General features: G+C 40.6%; 1 protein-coding gene across 2 annotated transcripts in view; it reads left to right on the plus strand.

Annotated features, from left to right (window-relative positions):
- PSMD11 (proteasome 26S subunit, non-ATPase 11) overlaps window positions 1-24,819 on the plus strand; it is a 29,510-nt gene extending 4,691 nt beyond the window's left edge. Inside the window, exons 3-14 of one of the 2 annotated variants that reach the window (XM_014862183.3) lie at window positions 3,602-3,726; window positions 9,595-9,666; window positions 10,293-10,350; window positions 12,533-12,727; window positions 17,210-17,354; window positions 18,147-18,207; window positions 19,990-20,052; window positions 21,741-21,866; window positions 22,366-22,401; window positions 22,668-22,719; window positions 23,019-23,161; window positions 23,280-24,819. In XM_014862183.3, coding sequence (XP_014717669.1) covers window positions 3,602-3,726; window positions 9,595-9,666; window positions 10,293-10,350; window positions 12,533-12,727; window positions 17,210-17,354; window positions 18,147-18,207; window positions 19,990-20,052; window positions 21,741-21,866; window positions 22,366-22,401; window positions 22,668-22,719; window positions 23,019-23,161 — 1,076 coding nt within the window. In that variant the 3' untranslated portion in view covers window positions 23,280-24,819. The remainder of the gene's footprint in view (window positions 1-3,601; window positions 3,727-9,594; window positions 9,667-10,292; window positions 10,351-12,532; window positions 12,728-17,209; window positions 17,355-18,146; window positions 18,208-19,989; window positions 20,053-21,740; window positions 21,867-22,365; window positions 22,402-22,667; window positions 22,720-23,018; window positions 23,162-23,279) is intronic. The other variant, XM_044744540.2, reaches the window with a different exon arrangement.
- Window positions 24,820-25,290: the final 471 nt, after the last annotated feature.

Here is a 25,290-nt window from a genome sequence, read left to right on the forward strand (position 1 = left end):
ATTTAACAGGTGAATCCTGAGGACTTTCAAAAACTTGTCCAGGTTACTTATCATTGTTTTCTAAGAAAGAGTTTGATGAGTGTGGGTACATACAATAGAAACCCTAAGGAAGTCTGGGGGCCTGCATTCATTTACCTATCTTTGCTATTAATAATTGGTAGGTTTGTGTTGTTTCCTTTGATTTTGGGTTCCCAGAGAACAGAAAATATGTCTGTTCCGTTAATCTTCAATTTTGTTTTATTATGCGTTTATTATATGGCTAGCACTCTGCTAAATACTCTACTCAAAGAGTTTAAGATAGGGTTCCTGACCGACAGCAGTCACTTGGGAGTTAGTGAATAAGGCAATGTCTGATGCCTAATAGTGATTGAAAGTAGTGATGAGAATCATCAGACATGATGCGTAGGCTCAGAATCTGTAGATTTCATAGCCTGAGACTCTTAGAAGGATTATTTGAGTTCTGTGAGGTTCTAAAAAGGAAGTTCTGGTCATATAATTGCAAATAATCTCACGAATAGGAGGAAGTCGTCAATATGATTCTATGGGAATTGAAAAAATTTAATTCAGTATGTATGAAAATGGAAATAAACAGGGAATATAACCAAGAATGAATAAGAAACAGTAGTAGACTAAAATGAAAAGTGAACTGAGTCTTTTGGCAACTAAGAGGTCATTTGTTTCTCTGTTAGGGTGAGATGAATAACACTCAGTGCTTGGAGAAAATACTGTAATGCCAGCAGGTGCTAGAGAGAAAGGCAGACTGCTTAGCGCATGTTTTGCTTCTGCCTTTTCCAGGTAGGAAAATGATTTTGAAAAAGAAAGAGATAGAAATAACATCAGAAAGAGACAATTAAAACTAAGGTAGGTGAGAGAAGAGAGAGCAGATAGTCTCTTTAAATAAGTTCAGGTCTCTAGGCTCTGACAATTTCTGTCATTTAATATCAATAGAATAGTTCTAGCAGATATATTTATAGAGCCTCTATTATTATTCTGAGAAAAATCATGGAGGTTAGAGAGGTAGAAGGAAACTGATGGGCAGACATTATTCCTTTTCAAAAAGGTAATGAGAAGAATAAATTCTAGACATTATAAACTGGTGATCATCAGTAAAGTTTTGGGACAGAGTATTTGATAAGTAGGTTTTAATCACTTAAAACACTGGGTTTATTAAGAAAAGAGTCTTCCGAACTCACTTTAGTTCTCTTTGGTTAGCCTCATCAGACCAGTAGATTTGTAGGGCTCCACAGACAGTGGCTTGCCAGCTGTTTTTGTAAGTAAAGTTTTGTTGGAACATAGCCACGCCATTTGTTTACATATTGTCTATGGCTGCTTTTGCACTGCGATGGCTGAGTTGAGTAACTGCCACTGAGATAATATGCCTGTAAAGCTGAAAATATTTACTATATGGCCATTCACAGAAGTTTTCCAACCTCTGGGTTAGAGGAATGATACACACTATGTACATGTCTGATGTAAACAGGGTATTTGAACATTTGTCATAATATTAATGACAGGTACAGGATGAATTTAGAATGACAAATGGATCATTTGTCAACCTGGAGGGAAGTCTCTAGCATTATGTTATGGGATCTGTCCATGTTCTTCTGGTCGGCCTCTGGCATATGGCTAAAGCCATTTCAGAAGGTGTGCTTATTTTTGTAGAACACTCAGTACGCTAGAGGACAGAATTAAGATTCAGAGTTATCGCCAAAGCCAGCAAGATTAAATTCAATGTGCTGAGTATAAAGTTATATATATACTTAAGGTATTTATCAAAAGAGAGGAAGGTGGGGAATTACCTGTCTATGCAGAAAAGACCTTATTGGATTTAGTCTGAACAAAGAGTGCTATTAGAAAAAGCAAAACATGCCATCTTGTGTTACGTGTAGTGGCCAGATCAAGAGAATTAAGCCATGACTCTACTGGTCAGACCCTACCTAGAGCATTGTTTTCAGTTCTGGATACCACAAGTGGTACGTTTGCAAACTGGTTTATTCAGAGGAAGGCAGCTGAGGTGGTAAGGAATCTAGAAACCAGGACTTTGGAGGAAACAATTGAAGTTGCTAAAGATGTTTAGTTTGGAGAAAGGGAAAGTTAGGGAGATAGAAATGATATCTTCAAATGTTATCTTCAAATATTTGAAGCCATCTAGAAGGGTATAGACTCATGTTTCAGAAAAGAACAATTTAGTTTAACCAACATTGGAATAATCTGCTTTCAGAACATTTCTGTCACTCGAGATTGTTTAGGATTGTTCAAGCATAGTAGAAAATGCTGTGGGAGAAGGGACATTGTACTAGACTACTTTTCAAAAAGCTGCGGTTATATAATATAAATGAAATTTGTGTGCATGCAAAAAGAATTTGAGGGGGAGAAATCACTGTAGCTTGGAGTTGGCATGGAAGAGTCAATAGGACTTTAGCTGGACCTAAAAGGAAATCTAAGATTTACATAGGTTGAGAAGTTCCAGATGGAATGCAGCATGGGTGAGGCATGAAAGCAGGAGTGTGTGTAGTCTATGTAGGGGTGAATGGAGTGACAGGTGGGGAAAAACTTTAGACAGGTAGAATCAGAGGTCAGTACTGGGGAGTGAAGGGAAAGATGAACTTTTCCACTCTGTACGAAGTTCCTTTTGTATCTGACACAGTCCTATGCGTCCTGTGACTATTCAGGTAGATGAGGATTTCAGGACCCTGAATTAGCATTCTCAGGAGGGTGAGGTTTGCTTGCCCTGAATTACAGTTCTCAGGAGGGTGAGTCTACAATTGGAGAATCTTAAAGAGGCAGTGGCACTAAAGTAATTTTAACCTACATTCCGAAAGTGCTTCCTGAGTTGTTTAGTTGAAGTCTTCTCTAATTTTTACTCTTGTTTCTAAAGATGCTCCCTTAGAGTTATTGTATCACCCTCTTTTCTTATACAAGAGGAAACAAACCTCTGTGCTAGACACCGTTTTTGGTCATAGTTTAAGATTTATTTTTTCAGATTAATGAGGAATTTTAAAAGGGTTTAGTATAACTTCAAGGGAAAAACACCCTAACTTTTACGTGAAAAGTTTATTCAGAAGAGTGCTAGGGAAGTGGTAATGCTGAAAGGCTGGAGAATACTTAGAGAACGGAGGAAGAAGGGAACCTGGAATTGAAAACTTTTGTCTGTTTACAGAGAACTGCTAGGGCAGACTTGGGGGAAAAAAAAATACTCCTATAACCTGATCAAATTTGTTGGTTGTGGGGAAGTGATTTTGTCTAAGGCAGTAGAGGCACAGCACATTTCTTGTTCGAGAGCACTGCTCTCAGAGACTACTTTGCTGTTTATCTTTCATTAGGATAGATAATTGAGGCAGAGAGACATGTGCTTTTCCCAGGGTCCTCATAGTAATCCAGAGGCTGAGTGGAGAATAGAATACAGATTTGGTGTATGTTGTCATCGTGTTTTATCTACTTTGTTACCTGCTAAGAATGCTTTAAATTCCTACTAAGTTTCATTTAGACTGATTCCGGTGACATAAGTACTGATTTTATGATCTTGGGTCATTTTTTTAGTGGGTGTTTTATACCTAATATTGATGTTTACTTTTTCCTTTCTGAATTGCTTTCCACACAGAGCTTGGAGGACTCCTGAAGTATGTGCGACCCTTCTTGAATTCCATCAGCAAGGCTAAAGCAGCTCGCTTGGTCCGATCTCTTCTTGATCTGTTTCTTGATATGGAAGCAGCTACAGGGCAGGAGGTAAGTTACTGTAATGTCAGGAAGTAGACAATGTGGAAAAAAGTCTGTTTCAGTGGAAGAAATGCCGCCTGCGCTGTGGTACTAATGTGGAAGGGACAGCTTAGGCCTTATCAAGTCAGTTTCTCTTTGTTACAGGGCATTTGATACTTTGGGTCTGTTCCATGCTTTGCTTTGTAAGTGGAGATTGTCAGTGGTCTCTGGAATCCTCATTACATCAGGGTCACAAACTGATTCTTGTCTTTGAGGTATTGTATTGCCACACCTTTGTAATGTTTTCTGTGTCTGTGGTACCTTTCATTCTGTGTCACAGAACTCCTTGTGAGCACTAATTAAGTCTTGTGGCTTCCCTTTTTGGCGTGTTTTAGACTGCGTGTATGCCTTTCTTTAGGGGTGAGCATCCATCTGTTTGTGTCTCATGTGTGCCGAAGTGACTCTGGTGTACCTGTACATTTCCTCCACAAATTCAGATGAGACCCTGAGCTGTATTGAAGAGTGCCTCTTTGGAATCACTGAGCCTCTTCTGACCTTTTCAAAGATAGCTGTATTTTCTACACTTCAGCAGAAGGAGACACTACCAAAGTTAATCATTCTGTAAAAAGAGGCAGATTCAATCAGGGTATATTGTAGTTGCTTGAATCTGTTTGTAGGAAGAATGTAGTTGTTGTCTTTCCTATAGCTAAATTGATCAGAACTTGTTGAGTGCCTGCTGTATGTTAGGTATTGTTGCACATACTGGGGATACATTTGTAAAAACACAGTCACTGTGCTGTCATGAGGATTATATTTTAGTGAGGAAGGCAGGCAATAAACGAATATATAAAATGTTGGATAGTATAAGGGCAGGGGTAGGAGTTACTAGTTGGTTATGTGTCTGATTGTTTGCTGTAGCTTCTGTGGGTGTACAAGTAAAAGGTATGAAAGGGCATAGTAGCATATTGAGTAAATAATGAGGGATTTCAGAAACCCAGGATGTATGGATTCCACTTTGAAATTGTCTTTTGTAATATCTGGTTTCTTGCCTTAATGATTCTTTGAAACCTAGTTTAAAAACCATAAACTAACTTCATTTTTAGAAAATATATTTGTAGAGAAGCCTTCAAGTTGGTTTGTTACTGGCGGAACTGTTTAATGATAGTAGATCAAAAACAGATAATGTTTAGATGGCTGCCTTTTGAACCAAAGCATTAGAATTATTTTTATGAATAATTTAAGAGATAAAGTGATTTTTTTAAAAAAGGGGTGTTAGTCTTATCTAACTCTGACATTTTTTTTTGATTGTACTTTGTTTTCATGAAAAAGTAGCATTATCTTTTGTTTGAAATAGGGTGCCTTAGAATGGGCTGATCAATAAATGTTAGTTTGAAATAGACTAATAAATGTTACTTGGAACTTTTTAGGCAGTAAAAATAATTATTCAGGCTGCTCCTTTGTACACTGAAGTCTCTGGAATTTGTCCCTTCCCGTATAACAAAGCTGACTCAGTGGATAGAACTGCATTTGTTTAATGATCGTTTTTCCTACTTCTTTGTAGAAGTCTATGCAAATCATAATTTAGTCTTCTCCTATAATTGGCTAATGAGATTTACTGGCCTTTATCTTGTGACTCCATGTTCAGTTAGGCCCTCCCTTCACTGTCTGTATGTTGCTATTGTTTGTTGCACATTACATTTTTGTCAACTAGAAACCTTTCTTCCTTTTCCTTGGGTGAAAGGAAACACTCTTAAGGTATTGTGTCATTTTAGTGCTAAGTAAAGGCTGTTTTTTGATAATTAGCAGTTTAGCTTTTTATCAAGAGCCAGAGTCTTAATCCACTTAGCAGGACTTCTTTTAGTAATTTTGGTGGATTATAGGTTATTTGCTTTGGAACATATTATGAATCATCCAGATTGTTTTACCTGTATCTCAAACTCAACATAGCCAACTTCAGTATCCAACTATTTATTAAATTCTGTCAGTTCAGCTTTCTTCAGTCTCTGCCCCTCCACCTCTTCTCTATTTGTTCTGTCTTGACAACAACCATTTAGTTTGGTTTCTAATTATTTCTTAATTAGACTTACTGTAAAAGCCTCATTCCACTCTGCGTACTACCATTGTGAGAGACATCCTACCAAGTAGCCCCCTGAACATATTCTTCTTCTCCCCGTTGCCTGAAGAATTAGATATTTCATGGTTTTCTACAGTACAACCTACCACAGCAAGCTGATCTGCTGCTGCTTTATGAAATGTACCAAACATGTCAGCCATATTGGATGCCTGGCTCTTAGCTGAGCAAGCCGTCTATGCTTCTCATGCTATCCTTTTCCTCTCCGTAGTCCCATCTCAAGTTCCACTTCCTCTGAAATCTCTCCTTGTTAACGTCAGTGTGATCTTAACTCTTTCAGTGACCCACATGCATTTTGTACATCTGATTTTTTTGCCTTGTGTGCCAGTTGCTTGTCAATTGCCTTATCTTCTTTACTGTAATGTAATCTCATTCAGGTGAAGCACTGCATACCTTGCAGTACCAGAGTGCCTTTCTCATTCCTAATATATGGCTATTCTTTAACCATGGCTACCTCTGACCTCACCCTGCATACTGTTCTCCCTTTTACTTTCTTTACAGATACAATACTCGTCTTTTTGTCATAACTTTAAAATTGTTCTAGCCTTGGGGCATTTTTATACATCCTGATTGCTCTCAGCCTGCTCTTAACGTGGCTTTTTTCTTTACATTGTTTCAAATCTTCACGAACATCTCACTTCCTCAGAGACCTTTCATGATCACCCTATCTCTGCTTTTCTTCCTGTTTGTTTTACTTATTAGCATCTGTTTCCTGTTTAGAATGTAAGTTCCATGAGGATAGCTGCTTTGTTCTATTCACTGCTGTATCCTCTGCACTTAGTGTAGTTTGGCCCAGAGGAGCTACATAACTAATATTTGTTGAGGGAATGTATGGATTATTCCTTCCCCATGGTAGGTGCTCAGGAGATACTTTGTTGAATTACAACTTGAGTTTATTGAATTGAGATATAAGCATGGGGTGTTGTTACTACATTTGTCTGGGTGACTCAAGGTCTCTGACTTGGGGAAATTGGATATAGTCTTCATCTTGGAAAATTCTAGGTTCTTTTGAAATTCCTGGAGTGATAGGAAAGGATAGAGGAGAAAATCATAGGTGGATCAGTGTCATAGTAGTATTGAGGCTTGAAGCAAAATACAAAGTTTTAGAACATTGTTAAGAGAGCTAGGAGTTTTGTGTTGGAGAGTTGGTTACCAAAAGTGTGCGAGAGGGGATTTTCTCTGCCTTTTTCTATTTGGGAACTAACCATAAGTCAAGATAGATCTACCGGACATATTCTGAAAGCTGATATGATTCAGGTTAGGATCAGGTCAATTGCAGGACTAAGGTTTAGAGCCTAGAAAGTGAAGATATGTATGGGGTATGAGGGTGAGTGAGGATGGGGTGGTTTGCAAGGGGAGGGGAGCAGAGAATTGGGGTAAGGAAGGGAGAAAGAAGAATGAACCACACCCTTGCCAAATAGTGAACTGAAATTCCAGAATTAACTTTACCTTCCAGGGATCTCTAGGGAGTTGCCTATGGAAAGCCATTGTTTGATATAGTGTATCCCACTGAAACACAGCACATTTGAAGAAACTTAACATCAAAAATCTTGTTATTAAAACAATTATTTCAATGGAAAAAGGAGTTTGTGCTGGAGAATTTCAGACTTAGAATGGTAGTCATTTTTTTCCCATAGGAATTTAGATGAAATGTTAGAAAAATTGTTAAGTGTAATTGATTTAAAACTTAAATATGTAATTTTGACCACGTCAAGCTTCTGTGTAAGTATGCACCGCATAACAATGTTTTGGTCAATGATGGACATCATAAATGACGGTGGTCCCATAAGATTAATAGTAGCATATGGCCTAGGTGTGTCGTAGGTTATACCATCTAGGTTTGTGTAAGTACACTCTAAGATGTTCGCTGACAATGAAATCTCCTAACTGCATTTCTCTGAATGTATCACATCATTAAGTGATGCATGACTGTACTCAAGTAAGGGCTTCCTCCAGAAGCACAGGCTTCTCCATCCCCTTTATCAGTCATTGTTAGCATTAACAAAGCACAAAGCCTCTCAAACAAAACAGCTGTGCACAAGCGCCATAGCCTTTAAAATTTTTCCTTAGAACTGAAGCACTGATTTCACCAATTACAGTCCTAGATAATGCAAATCACGTACCCTGTAATTGAAACAGATATACAGTTCATGTTGTAAGAAATCCCTGCTCTAGGAAGAATGTCTGTAGTGACCTGAATTTATTAAGCCTGGGTTGAGGTAGAAAGAGCATTGGAGATAGGGTCAACATTTTGGTCCAGCAGCTGACCTTGAGTGAATTGCTTAACATCTAGACTGTCAGGGAAATGGGGACAGGTGAGATGCTAGAGTAGAATTCAGTGTTTCTTAACCGGGAATATACATCAGTGGCCAAGCTTTATTCCAGACTACTGAAATCAGGAGCCTAGAGATTCATTTTTGTATTGTTTGAAAAACCCCCCTGGGTAAAATTGGTAGTAAGCATTTCTCAGCCTGCAGAGACATGTAGGACTAATGACTCCTGTACTTTCATTGCTAAAAATATTTAGCAAAGTATTTTCGATTCCATTCATGTCGTGAATAGAGATTTTCCTTTGAGTTTGGCTTTTCGGAACGTAACTTGAAACTCTGAATTGTGCTTTTATTTTAGTTTTTATAGACTTATGAGGTCAGTTGAGTTTAGAGTTGGAGATTAAGTAGCCACCAGGGGGCTCCAGTGAGTTGTAAAGGTTTCACTTAGTCTTTTACTGGTGAATCCTCCAAATACCATGTAATGTCATCCATTTATTTACTGAGCTTGGAGTTAGGATCTAAAGACAGAAGATCTGTCAGTTTGGATTACGTCCCTTTACTTTTCCTTCCTTAGAACATCTCTTAAGAGAACTTTGAGTTTACGTAAAAACCTGTTATATTAGCAGTTAGTTCTCCAGAAAGCTTTTCTTTTTATCTTACACTCTGATTAGGAATCTTAATACAAAACTTGCAGTAACAGAAGTGACATAAGACCTGCAGTACTTAAATATGTACTTTTTCAAAACTAGTACATCAGGGATCCCTGATGGCATGTAGACATGTAGCATAGAACACTGCTTTAAACCAGTTATTTTGCACAGTACTTCACTGCTTGGGTGGCAGATAGCATTGGGGGTTCAGAGCACCTTTGAATAAAGGTTAAAAGCCCTTTTAAGTGTTGGGCTAATTCTAATTTCTTTTTATTCCCTTTAATACAAACTAAGTTTGTTGTATTGGCATGATGAATTGGTTAGTTTCACTTCTTAGAATCTGAAAGGGAAGAGCCAACTGAGTCTTTTGACTCTTATTAAGCAACTGTTAGGAACAAGGCATTTGTGCTTAGGCTGAGAATTTCTCCCCTTTATTACTCGTGCATTCATGTTAACACATTACTGTTACTATTGCAATGATTCAGGGAGAAATTTCTGCTTTAAAAATTCCTCAGCCAGTGTAGAAATCTACATTCTAGGGCTGCATGTGTTGAAGTTCTGAGTCATTCCTGGGAAGGTAGAAGAGGAATCTCTGAAGATGAAGCTCTTTTCGAGAGGACCACAATCTAAGCATAAAGATACTTTGTGTGTAAAAAAGCTGAGTTGATTCTCCATTATGATATAACCATTAAACATTGAGATACTGTGGATCAGGGCATGTCCCTTGAGACATTAAATAGAGCAACATAGGTAATATATAAGGAGGGAGTGAAAGCTGTTCTCCAAAGCAAGGTTTGTGGGAAGAATGTGAGGGCATAATGTTGCATGCACTGTCTCTCTGTTGCAGGTCGAGTTGTGTTTAGAGTGCATCGAATGGGCCAAATCAGAGAAAAGAACTTTCTTACGCCAAGCTTTAGAGGTATGTGCCTACATTAGTACTGATTTCAGGTCTATAGGCGTTAGACAGACTGTGAATGTAAGTAACACCATCCTCATCAAGAGTATTTTGAGCAACCTTGTATTATCCAGGCACTCAAAGATTATTGGTAGTTGTCCCACTCATGAGAATTGCTCTGGTGGAAGTTTTGAGATAGACTTGCTACTTGGCTCAGAGAAGTAAGCAGCGACATGGTAAAGTCACTGGCCATAATAGGAGATAATACCATGAGCTAGACAATTTTTTTGAGTTGTTCTTTTTTTTCCTGCTTTTTCTCCCCAAATCCCCCCAGTACATAGTTGTATATCTTTAGTTGTAGGTCCTTCTAGTTGTGGCATGTGGGATGCTGCCTCAACACGGCCCAGTGAGTGGTGCCATGTCCGCTCCCGGGATCCGAACTGGCGAAACCCTGGGCCACTGAAGCAGAGCGCGAGAACCCAGCCACTCGGCCACGGAGCTGGCCCCTAGACAATTTTTTAGGCTAAATTTGGTGTTATCATCAGGACTTGAATATTCAACAGTAACAGTTCTGTGACTGTCAATCTTTGATTTCTTTCTTTGGCTTTTTTTCCCCCTTTCCATCAGTCAATGCCTTTTCTCTTTCCTAGGCAAGACTGGTGTCTTTGTACTTTGATACCAAGAGGTACCAGGAAGCTTTGCATTTGGGTAAGTAAGCTGGTAGAAATTAATAAAACATCCTGGCTGGCTAAATGAATGTATTCTGAACCTGTCTACTCTTATTAGTTACATATTAATTTATATTCTGCCTACTTCTAAGAAGGATTTAAGGTAACTTATATTTACTGAATCTGTCATGGAAAAATGTCATTTGGAAGTTCCAAGAAACTAACTAGAGTTAATCTGTCAAATTTGGAGAACAATAGGGTCAAATTGCAAGTGTTTTACTCTCACATTTACTACATCCGTTTATAATTATACTTAAAATTTATTTTAAAAATCAAGAAATTGATTGGATGCAAATATGTAAGGAAGGTGGAGTGGGCTGACTGAAGGCTTGCTCCTGTGTGGCCTTTAAACACCCTGAAATCTCCGCCTACTGCTTTTTAAAAAATTAGTGGGTAGATTTGGATTATTTTCCCCACATGGAAAAACATGGCTTTCCTGATCTGTTAAGTTGAAAAAATTGCCAGTATTCAGTTTTTATCCTGCAAATTGGCACTTTCATATGATTCAAACAAGTAGCATTAAAAAAATAACTTTTATTGAGATATAATTCACAAACCATAAAATTCACCCTTTTAAAGTGTTCAATCCAGTGGTTTTTAGTATATTTACAAAATTGTGCAACCATCACCACTGTCTGATTTCAGAACATTTTTATCACTACAGGAAGAAATCTTGTACCCGTTTGTTGTCACTTCCCATAATTCCCATCCATCATCTCTGGCCAACCCCCGCTGCCTCCCCTGGCAATCACTAATCTACTTTTTGCCTCTGTAGATTTGCCTGTTCTAGACATTGCATATAAATGGAATCATACAATATGTAGTCTTTTGTGATTAGCTTCTTTCACTTAGCATAATGTTTTCAAGGTTCATCCATGTTATAACACATATCAGTACTTCATTCCTTTTTGTTGCTGAATAATATTGTATGGCTATACCACATTTTATTTATCCATTAATCAGTTGATGGACATTTAGATTTTCTCAGCTTTTTGGCTGTTATGAATAATGCTGTGAACAGGTTTAATGTAGACATTTTTTTCTTTTGGGTGTATTCCCAGGAGTGGAATTGTGGGTCATATGGTAACTCTGTTTAGCTTTTGAGGAACTGCCAAACTGATTTCCAAAGTGGAGCACCATTTTACATCTCACCAGTAAAGCATGAGGGTTCCAGTTTGTCCTCATCCTCACCAACACTTGTTAATATTGTCTTTTTTATTTTAGCCATCTTAGTAGGTGTGAAGTAGTATCTCATTGAGACTTTGATTTGCATTTCCGTAATATCTTATGATGCTGAGCATCTTGTCATGTATTTATTGGCCATTTATATGTCTTTGGAGAAATGTGTATTCAAATCCTTTGCTTATTTTTTAATTGTGTTGTGTTTTTATTGTTTATTCTGGATACGAGTCTTTTACTGGATGTGTGATTTGCACATATTTTTTTTTTTTTTGCCATCCTATGAGTTGTTTTTTCACTGTCTTGATGGTGGCCAATGAAACACATTTTAATTTTGATTAAGTCCCACTTATCTATTTTTTCTTTTGTTGCTTGTGCTTTTGGTATCATATCTAAGAAATCATTGCCTAACCCAAGATCACAAAGATTTACTCCTATGTTTTATAGGTTTAGCTCTTACATTTAGGTCTTTGATTCATTTTGAGTTAATTTTTGTATATGATGCAAGTCTGTTTGGATTTGATTTTCTTATCTGAGACGGGGAAGAAGGTGTATTTGGAGAACATTGATAGATCAGAACACATTCCTTCCCTACCAACACTAGTGTCTCATGTTTCTTACGTAGTCTTGGAATTGCTGGATAGGAAGAGAGTGAGACCAAATGCCTGTCTGAACTGGATAACTCATTTCAGCGTTTTCTAGGTGGAGATTCCCACTGTATTCAAATCTTAGCAGTAAGTCTATAGGACTCTTGGCTCTGATGTTCTTCTTAGTCTGCAGAAAGCTTCAGAGATCTGTGTTTCTCTTTCAGAAGATAGCACGTTAGCAGAAAATTTAATTCTTGTAAATAGATAACCTCTTTTTGAGTTCAGGCAGATTTCTTTATCCTGAGTGTTCATATGAGGGTGGGAGAGGGAGATTTTACAGTATTAAGGTATTAAGATTATGGCTAACAAGGGAGTATATATTTTTTCCTTCTTCAGGTTCTCAGCTGCTGCGGGAGTTGAAAAAGATGGATGACAAAGCCCTTTTGGTGGAAGTACAGCTTTTAGAAAGCAAAACATACCATGCCCTGAGCAACCTGCCGAAAGCCCGAGCTGCCTTAACCTCTGCTCGAACCACAGCAAATGCCATCTACTGCCCCCCTAAATTGCAGGCCACCTTGGATATGCAGTCAGGTAACATTCAGAGCTACTCATGGCATGTTTTGTTAAAGTTCATCTTATCTCACAGGTGGAAGGAATGGGGACTGGAGAATAAAATTGGCTGAGTCAGCTCAAGCTTCCTCAGAAAAACCAGTTAGGAGGCTACCTCTCTTACTAGCTGTCCCCCTCCTATTAACTTTCTGTTCACTGCCTAAAATACATTAATAACATGCTTATCCATTGTTGACCAGGCAACCTGATTGTTAGAACCAGGATCTTAGAGAGGTCTCACTTAGGTTTAAAAAGCTGCCTTAACTTCCATCTTAGTCACATACTCAGGAGGTAGTAGCATTTCTTTCCAGGATTGGACTAATCCAAGTCTCTTGTCACTTGGAGATCTTTGTAAAGCATGTTGGACATTTCCAAAGGGCCTCTCAGATCGGGGCTAAGGAACGACCCCCCAATTTCAGTCAAGTGTGGAGAGCGTTCTGATGGAGTGTGTGAAGTTTGTGGCTAGGAGGCCATAGATTGGCAGAATACTTTTTCTTGTAGGCAGCAGCTTTTATTAGTTATAATTTATTATCATTATTGAAGAAAGGCTGGAATTGAAGACAGAAGATGAGTTTAAGCCCTGGTGTTACCTCTCTGCAATCCCTGCCACGTCTGTATTAAGAGAGATAATACCTGCCCTACTTGCCTCTTGGGTATTGTGAGTGTCAAATGGCATGTTTTGTCATTCAGAGGTTAAGAGCAGAAGCTCTAGAAACCGACTTTCCTAGGTTGAAAGTTTGGTTCTGCCAATTTCTAGCTGTGTGACTTTGGGCAAGTTGCTTAATTTATCTTTAGCTCATCTGTAAAATGGTGATAATAATTGTACCTCATTGGATTGTGGTGAGGATTAAACGAAATGAATATAAAGGTCATATCTCAGTATCCATCTTTGACCAAATATTGGCACTTTCTTTAAGCTGCTGCTCTTTCATTATGCCTTTCTTTCATGGGCAAGAGATGAACTCGCATCTTATTTCTCAGAGGAAATAGAGGTCATTTTTATGTGAACCCTCCTTGTGTCTCTTTCTTCTCCAGAATTTGTATCACTATCCATCTTTACCCCTTAGCAAGACTGATCCTTCTACCTGTCCTTTGGTTTCATTGTAAGTCTTTAGTCTTTCTTCTCCCCTTGAATCTTCCTCTCAGTCTTTGAACCACCCCAGCTGAAAAAGCACAGCTCTTTCTCCTTTTTTTTTTTTTTTTTTTAAGATGGGCACCTGAGCTAACATCTGTTGCCAGTCTTGTTTTTTTTCCTACTTCTTCTTCTTCTCTCCGAAAGCCCCCTAGTACATAGTTGTATATTCTAGTTGTAGGTCCTTCTGGCATTGCTGTGTGGGATGCCACCTCAGCATGGCTTAGTGAGTGGTGTTAGGTCTGCACCCCAGATCCGAACCGGTGAAACCCTGGGCTGTTGAAGTGGAGCATGCAAACTTTAACCACTCGGCCACAGGGCTTGCCCACTTTTCTCCTTTTTATTTATTTATTTATTTATCTTTGAGGAAGATCAGCCCTGAGCTAACATCTGCTGCCAATCCTCTTTTTGCTGAGAAAGACTGGCCCTGAGCTAACATCCATGCCCATCTTCCTCTACTTTTTATGTGGGATGCCTGCCACAGCATGGCTTGCCAAGTTGTGCCATGTCTGTACCCGGGATCCGAACCAGTGAACCCTGGGCTGCCGAAGTGGAACGTGCGCAGTTAACTGCTGCACCTCCGGGCTGGCCCCCTTTTCTCCTTTTTGAATTGCTGTCTCTTCTCTCAAGTTTCTTCAAAAAGTTGAAAGAGTATCCTTAGTTTGGTATCTCTATCGACTCTTTGAAAGAAGTCAGTACCTCCTTTTTTACGTCTGACTTTTGGGGAGGATTTTGACCCTGTGTAACATTCTGTGCTTCTTTGACATCACTGTCTTCTTGGTTCCCTTCCCTTGACTACTAATCCCCAGTCACACTTTGCTGTTTCCTCTTCCTTCTGACTGCCTCTTAAGTGTGGCTATTTCCCAGTGTTTTCTTAGTTCTTTTCTCTTCCGGTTCTCCCTGTCTCCTGTCTAATGCTATAATCTCCCATGGCTTTAGCTACCACATCACACTAATGGTCTTTTCATCTAGATCTCCAGTAGCTTCCCTCTCTCCTAAATTCCGGATCCATATTTTCAGCTGCATAGTGGATATACATACCTAAATGTCCCACAGGTATTTCAGTCTCAACCTCTAAAACCAAAATTATCATCTAACTCCTCCCTCCTCAACCATTCTTATCTACATTTCCTATTTTAGTTAATGGTATCATGATTGACTTAGTTGCTAAAGCTGTTGTCTTTGGAGTAATTTTGACTCCTTTCTCTCCTTCACTCCTCTTATCCAATCAGTTGCCAGATCAGGTTGAGTCTGTCTCCAAATCTGCCCTTTCTCTTCCACCTCTACAATCACTGCCTAGATCACTGTGGTAGTCTTTTACTTATCTTACTGTCCCTAGTCACTTTTCCCAAACCATCTTCCTTACTGGTCCTGAAGTAATTTTTCTGAAACACAAATCTGATCATGGACCTCCTTTGTTTAAAATTCTCCAGTGGTTCCCCATTATCCCCAGGCTAAATTTTACTTTAACATGGCATTCAAAAGGAGGGCATTCTTCCTTTCCATCGTCATCTCTAGTTTTCAGTCCTAGTCACCAAATGATGTCATGTGTTCCTGCTTCTGTGCCTTTATATGTTTTGTCTTCTCTGCTTGGAAATTTCCCTTTTCATCTTGTCTTCTTGGCAAACTCCCTTGCATTCTTTTTGATCAAGCTCAGATATCTCCTCTTCAGTGCCTTCTTTGCTTTTCACTTCCCTATCGGAAGTATATTCTTTTGTACATATTATGGTGCTAATCTCCTTGTTTCTGTTTTGGTGACCATTTCCCATTGTGAGACTATGAGCTCCTTGAGGGCCTTAGTCATTTATTTCCTCTACAGTAGCTTTATCAGTACTTGGCATGTGGTAGGCCCTCATTAATATTTGTGTTGGACAAATGAGAGTCTAGTTTTATATTTTTGTTTGTTTAAATAATAAGCCTCATGTGCCAACCATGATGCTCATAGTCCTAATGTGGCCCCTGTTTACTAATGTGTGTGGGAAAGTGATATACCAATTCTTGGTCCTTATTTTGTTTTTAAACCAGTCTTGTTTTGGGTCTGGTCTGTTCTCTTCTAGCTCTGGACTGGGAGGTATGGGAAAATGGGGATTTTTCTCATCTAGCTTAGCAGTTTTAATAGTTTGTTGGGTGTTCTTGAAGGGAGCTCTTCTCAGCTGCAGAGAAGGGCAAGTTTTCTCCAGGCCTCTATAGTTAAGAACAGTAATAGAAGGATCTGATTCCTTCAGCCTCAAAGTTAGGAGGCTTTTTGGGTAGGGTAAAAGTACTGGGGTATGACACGTACCACTCAATAAATGATTATTCCCAGCTGGTGCCAGGCACACAGGTATGTGACAGGTGGATTAAAAGCGTGCTGAAACATTGGTCCCTTGGGGTCACGTGTAAGCAGTTTCATCCTTTTACTCCCTAGTGCCACATACTTGCTGCATGTACCTTGATGAGAAGAATGTTGGGAAGCCCTGTGGTAAACAGATAGATGGGACTGAAGTCTAGAAATTCATAAGGGACGAGGCAGAATTAGAGCTGATATACAGAATCTTAGGTCTTAGATGCCTCCCAAGGTAGAAAGAAGTAATTTTCATATTATCCCAAGTAATAGCAGAGCTTGGAAGTAATAGCAGGTTCAGTCAAAGTTAGGCTTGTTGGGAGCAACCCAGCGTCTATAAACAGTAGAGAATTGGTTTGATGAACTACGTTGTATTAGCCTTAGGAAATACTTCTTAACTGTGAACAGTTAAGTTCATGGACTTGGCATTATGTGAAATCTGCATACTGATTACATCTAAACAAAAGCACATCCATAAATGACAAATCTCTGAAATGAGAATATAAGAGGTTGAATTTCTTTCTTCTGTGAAAGCTACTTACATATGAGAATGTCAAGCTTAGAAAAGCTACCTTAAAGAAATGGTTGATGTTATTAAAACAGGTCCTTCGGCAGTCTAGGGATGTTTGGGTCAACTTTCTGTTCTGTGAAGGTGAGGTCATGGAGGGTAAACATGGCCTTTTCTAGTGGCTCCAAAAGATAGGAGGAGGAGCACTGCAGTGGTGGTGAGAAGCATGGGAAAAGATGTTATATGGTTTTTAGAGTTGGGTCTCTAACTCCTTTGGAGTTTTTATTGGCAAGATGACGTTGAACTGGGAGGCCAAACACCTGAATTCTAATTCTAGCTTTCCCATTAGCTGACAGTGATTTAGGGCAGGTCCTTTATACTTTGCTGACCTCTTCAATAAGTAGATGAGGTTGGGATAGATTTCTGAGGCCCTTCCTAGCTCTGATCTTTTGTAGATCTATTACTTCATGTGGTTCTTACTCCTTTCTTTTTAATCTCCAGGTATTATCCATGCAGCAGAGGAGAAGGATTGGAAAACTGCATACTCATATTTCTATGAGGCATTTGAGGGTTATGACTCCATCGATAGCCCCAAGGCCATCACATCTCTGAAGTACATGTTACTGTGCAAAATCATGCTCAACACGTAGGTGCACATTAACTTTGGGATATGAGAACTCAAGTGCTTCAACTAAGTTTTTCTGCCATGGCGAGATGGCTTGGGCAGAGTTTGGCCAGTTACAGAAGCGGCAGCAGCCGCCTCTCAGGCTGGTTGAGGTAGGGTGGGAGGATTGAAGGTTGTCAGGGCACTTTTGCATGCTAGTCTTTCAGAATCGGGGAGGCAGATTTTAGAAATTTCCTTTCCAGCCCCTCTTAGAGGCTGCAATTATTCTGTCCGGAGAGTTGCAGAGCATAGGACAGGGGGCCAGGAAATAGCTTCAGACCAGCACCAGCCAGCTGGGCCACCCGGAATGGGGGTGGGTTAAGGAAGAGGTGAGATAGAGGTGTAAGTATGACAGATTTTTTTAAATAAAGAATTCTAGAGAATTTATCCACATTCTTTTGGGATAAATGAGATATTGACTAGGATTCTGTTTGGATCTTCAGATTACACAGGGAGTGTGTTTTACTAAGACCCGTTTTACTGAGATTTGACTTACACTGGCCATTCTGCCTGTTGGGTCTATTAGTTTGGTAGGTTCAGTGTGACTTTCTTTTTAATGTTGGAATTTTTCTACTCTTTAGTGCTGAACTTTGGCCAGAGTGTGGAAAGCCTGGCTTCTGCAATGTGAGGGGCTTATGGGTTTAGGGGTGGGGGCCAGTTACATCTGTGGGCAGAGTCTTCTTAGTGCAATTCTGAGAAAAAGAAATTTTCCTAAACCTGTACTTAGCAACATAACATCCTGGAGCAGTTGACCAAGTATGTCTTTTTTTCTAGCCCAGAAGATGTCCAGGCTTTGGTGAGCGGGAAGCTTGCACTTCGGTATGCGGGGAGGCAGGTAGGGGATACCTTGACTGCAGTTCTGATCTCTGCTTGCTCTGAGGCCAGCATGTTGTCAAACATGATGGTCGGTGAGACTAGTGTTCTTCAGGTCTCTATTCTATTCTTTGTTGTTTTTTTTCCCCTCCTCCTTTCCCTTAAGCCCAGTCAGTATATTTCCATACTGTTAGATTCTTGGCCTAAAAAGTCAGTGTTTGGTGTTCTTATGGACATCGGGTGGTTTGAGGGACTAACTGAACTGCAGCATTTGTGGTGAGTTTGGTTGCATTTGGCTTTGACCAAAAAATTTATCTACCATGAGCCTGACTTGCAAATTTAACATGTGTAGATTATGAAATCTTGGATTCTCCAAGAGTCTGGAGCCTGGTGCCTGGTGAGTTCTGCTCTAGTTGTGCTTTAGGGAGATTGGATTGCTTGGTGCAGAAACTGGATTTTGAGGGCTCACCTGAGTGCGTCTCTTATCAGTACTTTTCCACTCATGTCCTCTGTTTTGGTGTGGTACAAGAAGAGGCCTTTGATGGTTGATAGCTCTTTTTGTGGTACCTTTTGTGCCTGAGTAGGTATGAATGTGACCTGTGTAAAGATGATGCCTCAGATGTTTGCATCATCCCTTCTTTATACTTTGCTTGAGTATCACTAATAAAGTAAAAGTAATCTTTCTAGATTTCAAATGCACTTGTCTCTAAACAGCAGACACATTGGGTGTCCTGCTGTATCTGTGGAGGAATGGCCACAATAGGTAATTTCTTCCTTCTCTACACGTGACCTTAACAGGCTTTTCATCGGAAGTTTCAGATCATCTTCTAGTTTTAACCAAAAGAATACTGGTTATTACTATAGTGAAAGACTCACTACTCTATCTAGAGCTAGAGTTGAGGAGACAGGCTAAGAGAAGTCAAATGTCCAGGACAAGGTCAGGTAACTAGTAATGGTGGAGTGAGACTTTGAACTTGGGTTATTTGGCTGTAAGTTACAGGCTTTTCTCATGACAGCTGTTCTGTCTATAGGATGAATGCTGGAGACAAACACTAATAATTAGCTTTGCACCATTTTTAAAATCTGCTGTATAAGATGTGCCATCCTTATTTAAGAACGTAGGCTGGCACGAGAGGAGCTTCTCGTGGTCCTTTGTACCTTGATGACAGCTTTCAAGCAGCAGTCAGTCTGATCTCCTAGCAAGATGAATGTTGTTGATTTCCTGCTGAGTAGAGACCTGATAGCTTGGTTACGTGCCTTTTCTATAACCAGGTTAGAAGTTGCCCTCAGCTGTTGATTGTCCCTTCATTACTATGGGGTTTTAACATTCAGTGTAATATGTGGAATTTTGATGCCTCAATCCTAATGAAAGTAGACCCTGGTGTGTGCTGTGTACCAAACCTAGCAGAATGAGTCTTGATAAAGCACAGATATGATCAGCTCTAAGGGCAAGAAGGAGTCTGGGGGGATAGGGAATCTTACAGGAGAGGGGAGGAAATCACTTCTACGGCCATTTTCCTTTTTAGCTTGTCAACTTTGGAGAATGCTGTATCAAGGCATATTTTTTGGAATAACTTTCTATTTCCTAGTATTTTTAAGTCATTTTAGATTTCAAAGGGAAACTGGTTGGCACATGCTGGGATTCTAGCTTTTCTTCCCGGGCCTTTGGAGAAGAACAGTGGTGGGGCAGGTTCTTCCTGCAGCCAGAAGTTATGTGGACATAGCAGACTACTTATGAGACATGCTTGGTGGGATGTGAGTACACAGAATAGATCACTTTCACTATTTTTCTCCTTATTCTTAGACAGAAGCATTAAAGTGTGTGGCTCAGGCTAGCAAGAACAGATCACTGGCAGATTTTGAAAAGGTAAGCATGATTGATATGGGGTTGGTAGAGGACGAGGGGTATTTACAGTCATGCATTGCTTAATGATGGGGATATATTTAGAGAAGTGTGTAGTTCGGCGACTTCATTGTTGTGCAAACAGAGTGTACTTACACAAACCTAGATGGTGTAGCCTACTAGACACCTAGTCTATGTGATACTAATCTTATGGGACCACTGTTGGATATGTCTCGTTGACTGAAGCATCATTATGCAGCACATCACTGTAAGTACTTTAAAAAACTTTTCATTCTAAATGATTGTAGTTTCACAAGAAGTTGCAAAGATAGTACAGTGATTTCCTGTGCCATTCACCCAATTTTCCCTAATGGTGATATCTTAATTATAGTACAGTATCAAAACCAGGAAACAGTTAAACACTTTTGTACAATGAAACTTGTTGAATTGTAATACCTCATTTATACACAGGACCTTTCAATTTCCAAAAGTTCTTTCTGTCATCCTTTTCTCATTTTGATTTTTAGTAAGAAACTCATTATCTGCATTTTACGGTTGAGGGAACTGGGATTCAAATAGGATGCCTGAAGTCACTCAGCTACTATGTGTCAGGGTTTGACTCCAGGCCTGATGTTTGTTCTACGTGGCATGGTCTTAGTTATTCCTTCAGCTCCACAAATGCTAGGTCTGTTTCTCTTCTGTGGACAAAAGAGAAGTCTCGATGTGTGCATCTGGACCAAAAGACACTTCCTCAGGGTGACGTTCTAGGCTTGCCTTGCCTCCTGTGCCTTTTACTCAATGTTCGCAAAGGTTTGAAAAGGCAGAAAAAGTTGTCTAAGAAGTAGGGCGAGACATATATTCTTTTCTGAAATTCTTAGTCTGTGTATCATGGCCAACTTAATAAACACACACCTAGATCCAGGAAGAGAACCAGTGTGGATGGAGACTAGAGCGTGTGGCTCTGACTGTCTCCAAGGCTCATCTTTCTAGAGGTTTCCTGCCAATTTTAGTTTCTTACTTGGCATGGTTTGCTTGCTTCCCTTAACACCTTATAGAACAGCTGACATGAGGCCGGGATATTGAGACCATTACTAAAGGTAAATAAGTCACATACGCGAGTAAACAAACAGTCTAGATAATTTTTTCCCAAAGTTTAGGATGTTTGATGGAGGACTTCTCTTAGGGGTTCCTTGGAAAAAGGGTCTGTGATCAGATATTTAGGAAACACTGGGGCTAAACAAATTAGAAAGGTACTTTGTTTTCTGTTAACTGCAAAGCTGTACTGTGCTGATGTTCCTTATAAAACACCAAGAGCTAGCTGTGGAATTCAGCATTTCCTATTATTTAACCTCAGAATTCCTTTTTTTTTTTTATGGAGACCCTGTTTATTCTCTGGAATACATATTGAGAATTGCTTGTGTAGTTAATTTGGCTTACGAGACAAGCTGCTCTTGTGGCTTACACAGTTTGAGCTGTCAACGTGAGGCTTTCGGACAGAAAGATGGTGTCTAGGGTGGCTCCATCTTTTAGTTCTTGATATTCCTCTTCTTCTGCCTTCTGTCATGGCTGTTCTTTAACCTCCCCAAATCCTCCAGAACTTCAGTCAACCATATAGTTCCAAGGACCAGCAGACTACTTACTTAGGAAGCTAGGAGTAGTGTGACTTTCAAGTGCTTCTCGGTGCCAATCTCTGTGACCGGCTCTTTTGGCAGGCCCTGACAGATTATCGGGCAGAGCTCCGGGATGACCCAATCATCAGCACACACTTGGCCAAGTTGTATGATAACTTACTGGAACAGAATCTGATCCGAGTCATTGAACCTTTTTCCCGAGTACAGGTAAGAACCCCTCTGGGTTCCTAGCCGTTTTCTCATGGGAGGGGGTTTCTGGCTAGACATCCTCACTGTAGCCCCTTCCCTTCCCACACCCATCGAAAATAGTAACTCACTTCAAAGGGTGTGTCTGGTGGGCAAGAGGCCACCAAGAGCTTGGGATTTTCTTGACAGGGAACAAGAGTCGAGGAGAGGGATGCTGTGGAGTAGAGGCTGGTGAGCTTGCCTCTGTTTATATTTAGTACAGTCTCCTCCTTGCTTTTGTAGTCGTTGCACATGTAAATGTTTTTCTTTTGGGTATATGGGACAGGAGTGTGTTTATTGTCTGCAGTGATGAAGGGTAGGCAGATGGACATAGCACAAGGACCTAAAAACGGCCAGAGTCTGGATAAAGATATCCAGCAGGATTTCAAGAGATACAGCTATTCCTCACCCCACCCCCAGCCCCATACTAGAGGCAGAGGTAAAACTTTCAGTGTTGGTGTCTCTCTACCTTTCCTTTTAGATCGAACACATATCTAGCCTCATCAAACTCTCCAAGGTAAGGAGTCCTGAGCTTGTGTGGTGGGAGTAGGGATGGAGAAAGGGGCGTGTGGAGGGGCTGGCTTTTACACCCGTTGGGCCTTGTTGGAAAGCTCCCAAACTTCTCAGTGCCGATTGGGGACTGCGGGCTCAGAGCTGGAGTTGCATTGTTGCTGTTTTGTTTTCAGTCCATTTGCCGTAAGACTCTTGTATATAAGGCTTTCAGATCATTGTGTTCTCTGACTAGTGAATGCTGGTCCCTTTAATCATGTGCTTTGATTTTAGGCCGACGTGGAAAGGAAATTATCACAGATGATTCTTGACAAGAAATTTCATGGTGAGTAACAGTTATACAGGCGAAGGGGCTGGTGGTGGTGATGAAATGGTTTGAGAGACATCATGCTCCTTTATCTTGAAAGAAGCTGTTCCATTTGTTTCACCCGGTGCTTCCCTGGGATCCTTGCCCCTCTTAACCCTGTGATGAGACTGTATAAAAACCATGCACAAATGGAACAGAGAGATGAGTTGTTTTCCCCTCTTTTCTGGAGAAAGCGAGGCAGCTAGGGAGCGGGCTGCTTCTCAGATGCTTTGTATCTAATCCCTTCTTTACCTGGGTTGCCCTTGTGTTTCCTGCAGGGATCTTGGACCAGGGGGAGGGTGTCTTGATTATTTTCGATGAACCCCCAGTAGATAAAACTTATGAAGCTGCTCTGGAAACAATTCAGAACATGAGTAAAGTAGTGGATTCCCTCTACAACAAAGCCAAGAAACTGACATAGGTGAGTGCTGGCTCCAGGACCTGGGCCCGGGCAGCGCCGTCTTCTGCCTGTCGAGACTGAAAGCCTCGTGGTGGCCTTGCGGCTTCCCCGATTGACACTGCTCTGTCTTCTCTTGCAGAGTTGGATCTGTAGCGGTCCTTTGGAGAGTGTGTGTGGCGGGAGAGTGAAACCTTTGGGGAAAATGCTAGGAGATTCTTTTTTTGTTTATGTTCTACTTTTCGCTCGGAAAGTTTTTAAATCCTCATTTGGTGCATCTGTATTCCAGCCGATAGGTGTGCCAGTTTTCATGTAATCTTTACTGGCCCAACTTGGGAGTGGGGAAATTGCTTAAAAAAAAAGAAAAAGAAAAAAAAAAGGTTATTCTAAATAAAAGGAAAAAGGCTTACACTACCTAAAGCTGTGCTCTCTGCCTCCTGGGAGAGGGCTGCAAAGCCAGGCGCTCCGCCCACCACTGGGGCTCCTAATTCACCTGCTGGGCGTCACCTCTCCTCCTCTTCAGAATTGGGTGTTTGCCTGACCATCAAAGCAACGACTTTTTATTCTGTTTGTACTGAACCAAAACAAACAACTGTGTATAGACTGCTATTTTCTTTTTTATTTGAAATGAGGTGTTTCGGTGTTCTTTCCCCTGCTATATGGCCTGTCCACCTGCCTTTCTCCCAACCAATGGCTCCAGCAGACTGGCCGGAGGGCCCACCGCCGCCGCCACAGCAGCAGCAGCAGCACCTGCATGGCTCCACTCCGACCTGTGAAGGAATGGGGATGAGGCCAGGAGCTCGTGTCCACCACGGCCACATGGGGAGCAGTGTGGGCCCTCAGGGGGCCTGCTGTGCATGTGGCTCTTTTTAACACAGTACACTAGATTAGACGTCAGTGTTTTAATTGCCCCTCTCCTCTGCTCTTTTCTCTCTCCCTTCTCTAAACCAGGAGACCATCACATGTCTCTTCCTTCCTCCTTCCCCCCTCCAGGGGAATCAGGCTGTCTGAAATCCATCAGCTTCTCTCCCTGTCCCACTCCTCCTTTCCTGCTGTCAGATGGATTTATTCCTTTTTTAAACAGTGAACATCGCAAATGAGACTGTGGGGTGGTTTTTTTTTTAAAAATTTTTGTTGGGTTTTCAAGCAACCTCATGTCCCCCTCCCAGGGAGCTTCTTTATTTACCTCTTAGAAACTGAACGGATGGGAGGAAGAGCACTGTATTTCAGCATGCTTTGTTTTATAATGAGATTTCATAGCAAGGCTTTAATGCCATTTGGGCAGGTAAGCTTCTGCACCTCTGTTGTGCTCAGCTATATTTTCTTCTCATCTCCTCTTTGTTTTCTGTCTTTTCCTCTCCCACTCCTCCTGCCTCCTTCCTGCTGGCCTCCTTTTGTCTTTCTTTCCCTTTCTCAGATTATCCTTCCAAGTTTTCGTAATAAATTTATATTTTGTAAAAGGATTTTGTTGTACCAGGTTTTGCATCCTCACTGAATCTGACTGGCTTTTATTTTCCTCTCCAAAATCAAGTTTTTGTTCTCAACATCTCTCCCCATCATGTCCAGTCACTGTTTTGTTTTGGCGCCATCAATATCAAATGTACAAACGGTTCTTGCTAACCAACACCAGGTATATCTGATGTTCAGATGAGTTCCAATAAAAACAATTTTTTTTTCAAAAAGTGTCCTTTCTTGAGTGCTGGAGGGCTTCTCATCAACTCCAGACAGCTCTGTGTAGCCCTCTAGACTGGCCAAAGCTCTGTTATCTCATTTGCTCCGTGGGAGACTTTTAGATCTGGGCTAAAGGAGAGGGTTTTGGAGAAGATTGGTCTGTGAGGTCTGAAATGGGAAATGGTGTTCAAGTATTTGTTTTTCCAAGGAACGTGGTCCAGGGAGGACATGGGGTTTGGGTTGTAATATCAGCCTATTTCCTCATCTACACGGTGAGGATGGCGCTTCCTTGATAGGCAATTGTGGTGTGAGGGTTATATGAAATCATGGAAATGCAAGTGCCTGGAGAGTCCTGACATTCATTGTGGTTTAGTTTCCATTTGGAATCTTCAAAAGCAGTGATTTTCATACTAGCCCTCAGACCCTGAGGTCTGAGCTCTTCTGAGGGGCTCTGGGGCCACTGGGAGGGAGAGGTGAGCTCT

This window comes from Equus asinus, chromosome 13, assembly GCF_041296235.1.
Source record: "Equus asinus isolate D_3611 breed Donkey chromosome 13, EquAss-T2T_v2, whole genome shotgun sequence".
Taxonomy (NCBI): domain Eukaryota; kingdom Metazoa; phylum Chordata; class Mammalia; order Perissodactyla; family Equidae; genus Equus; species Equus asinus.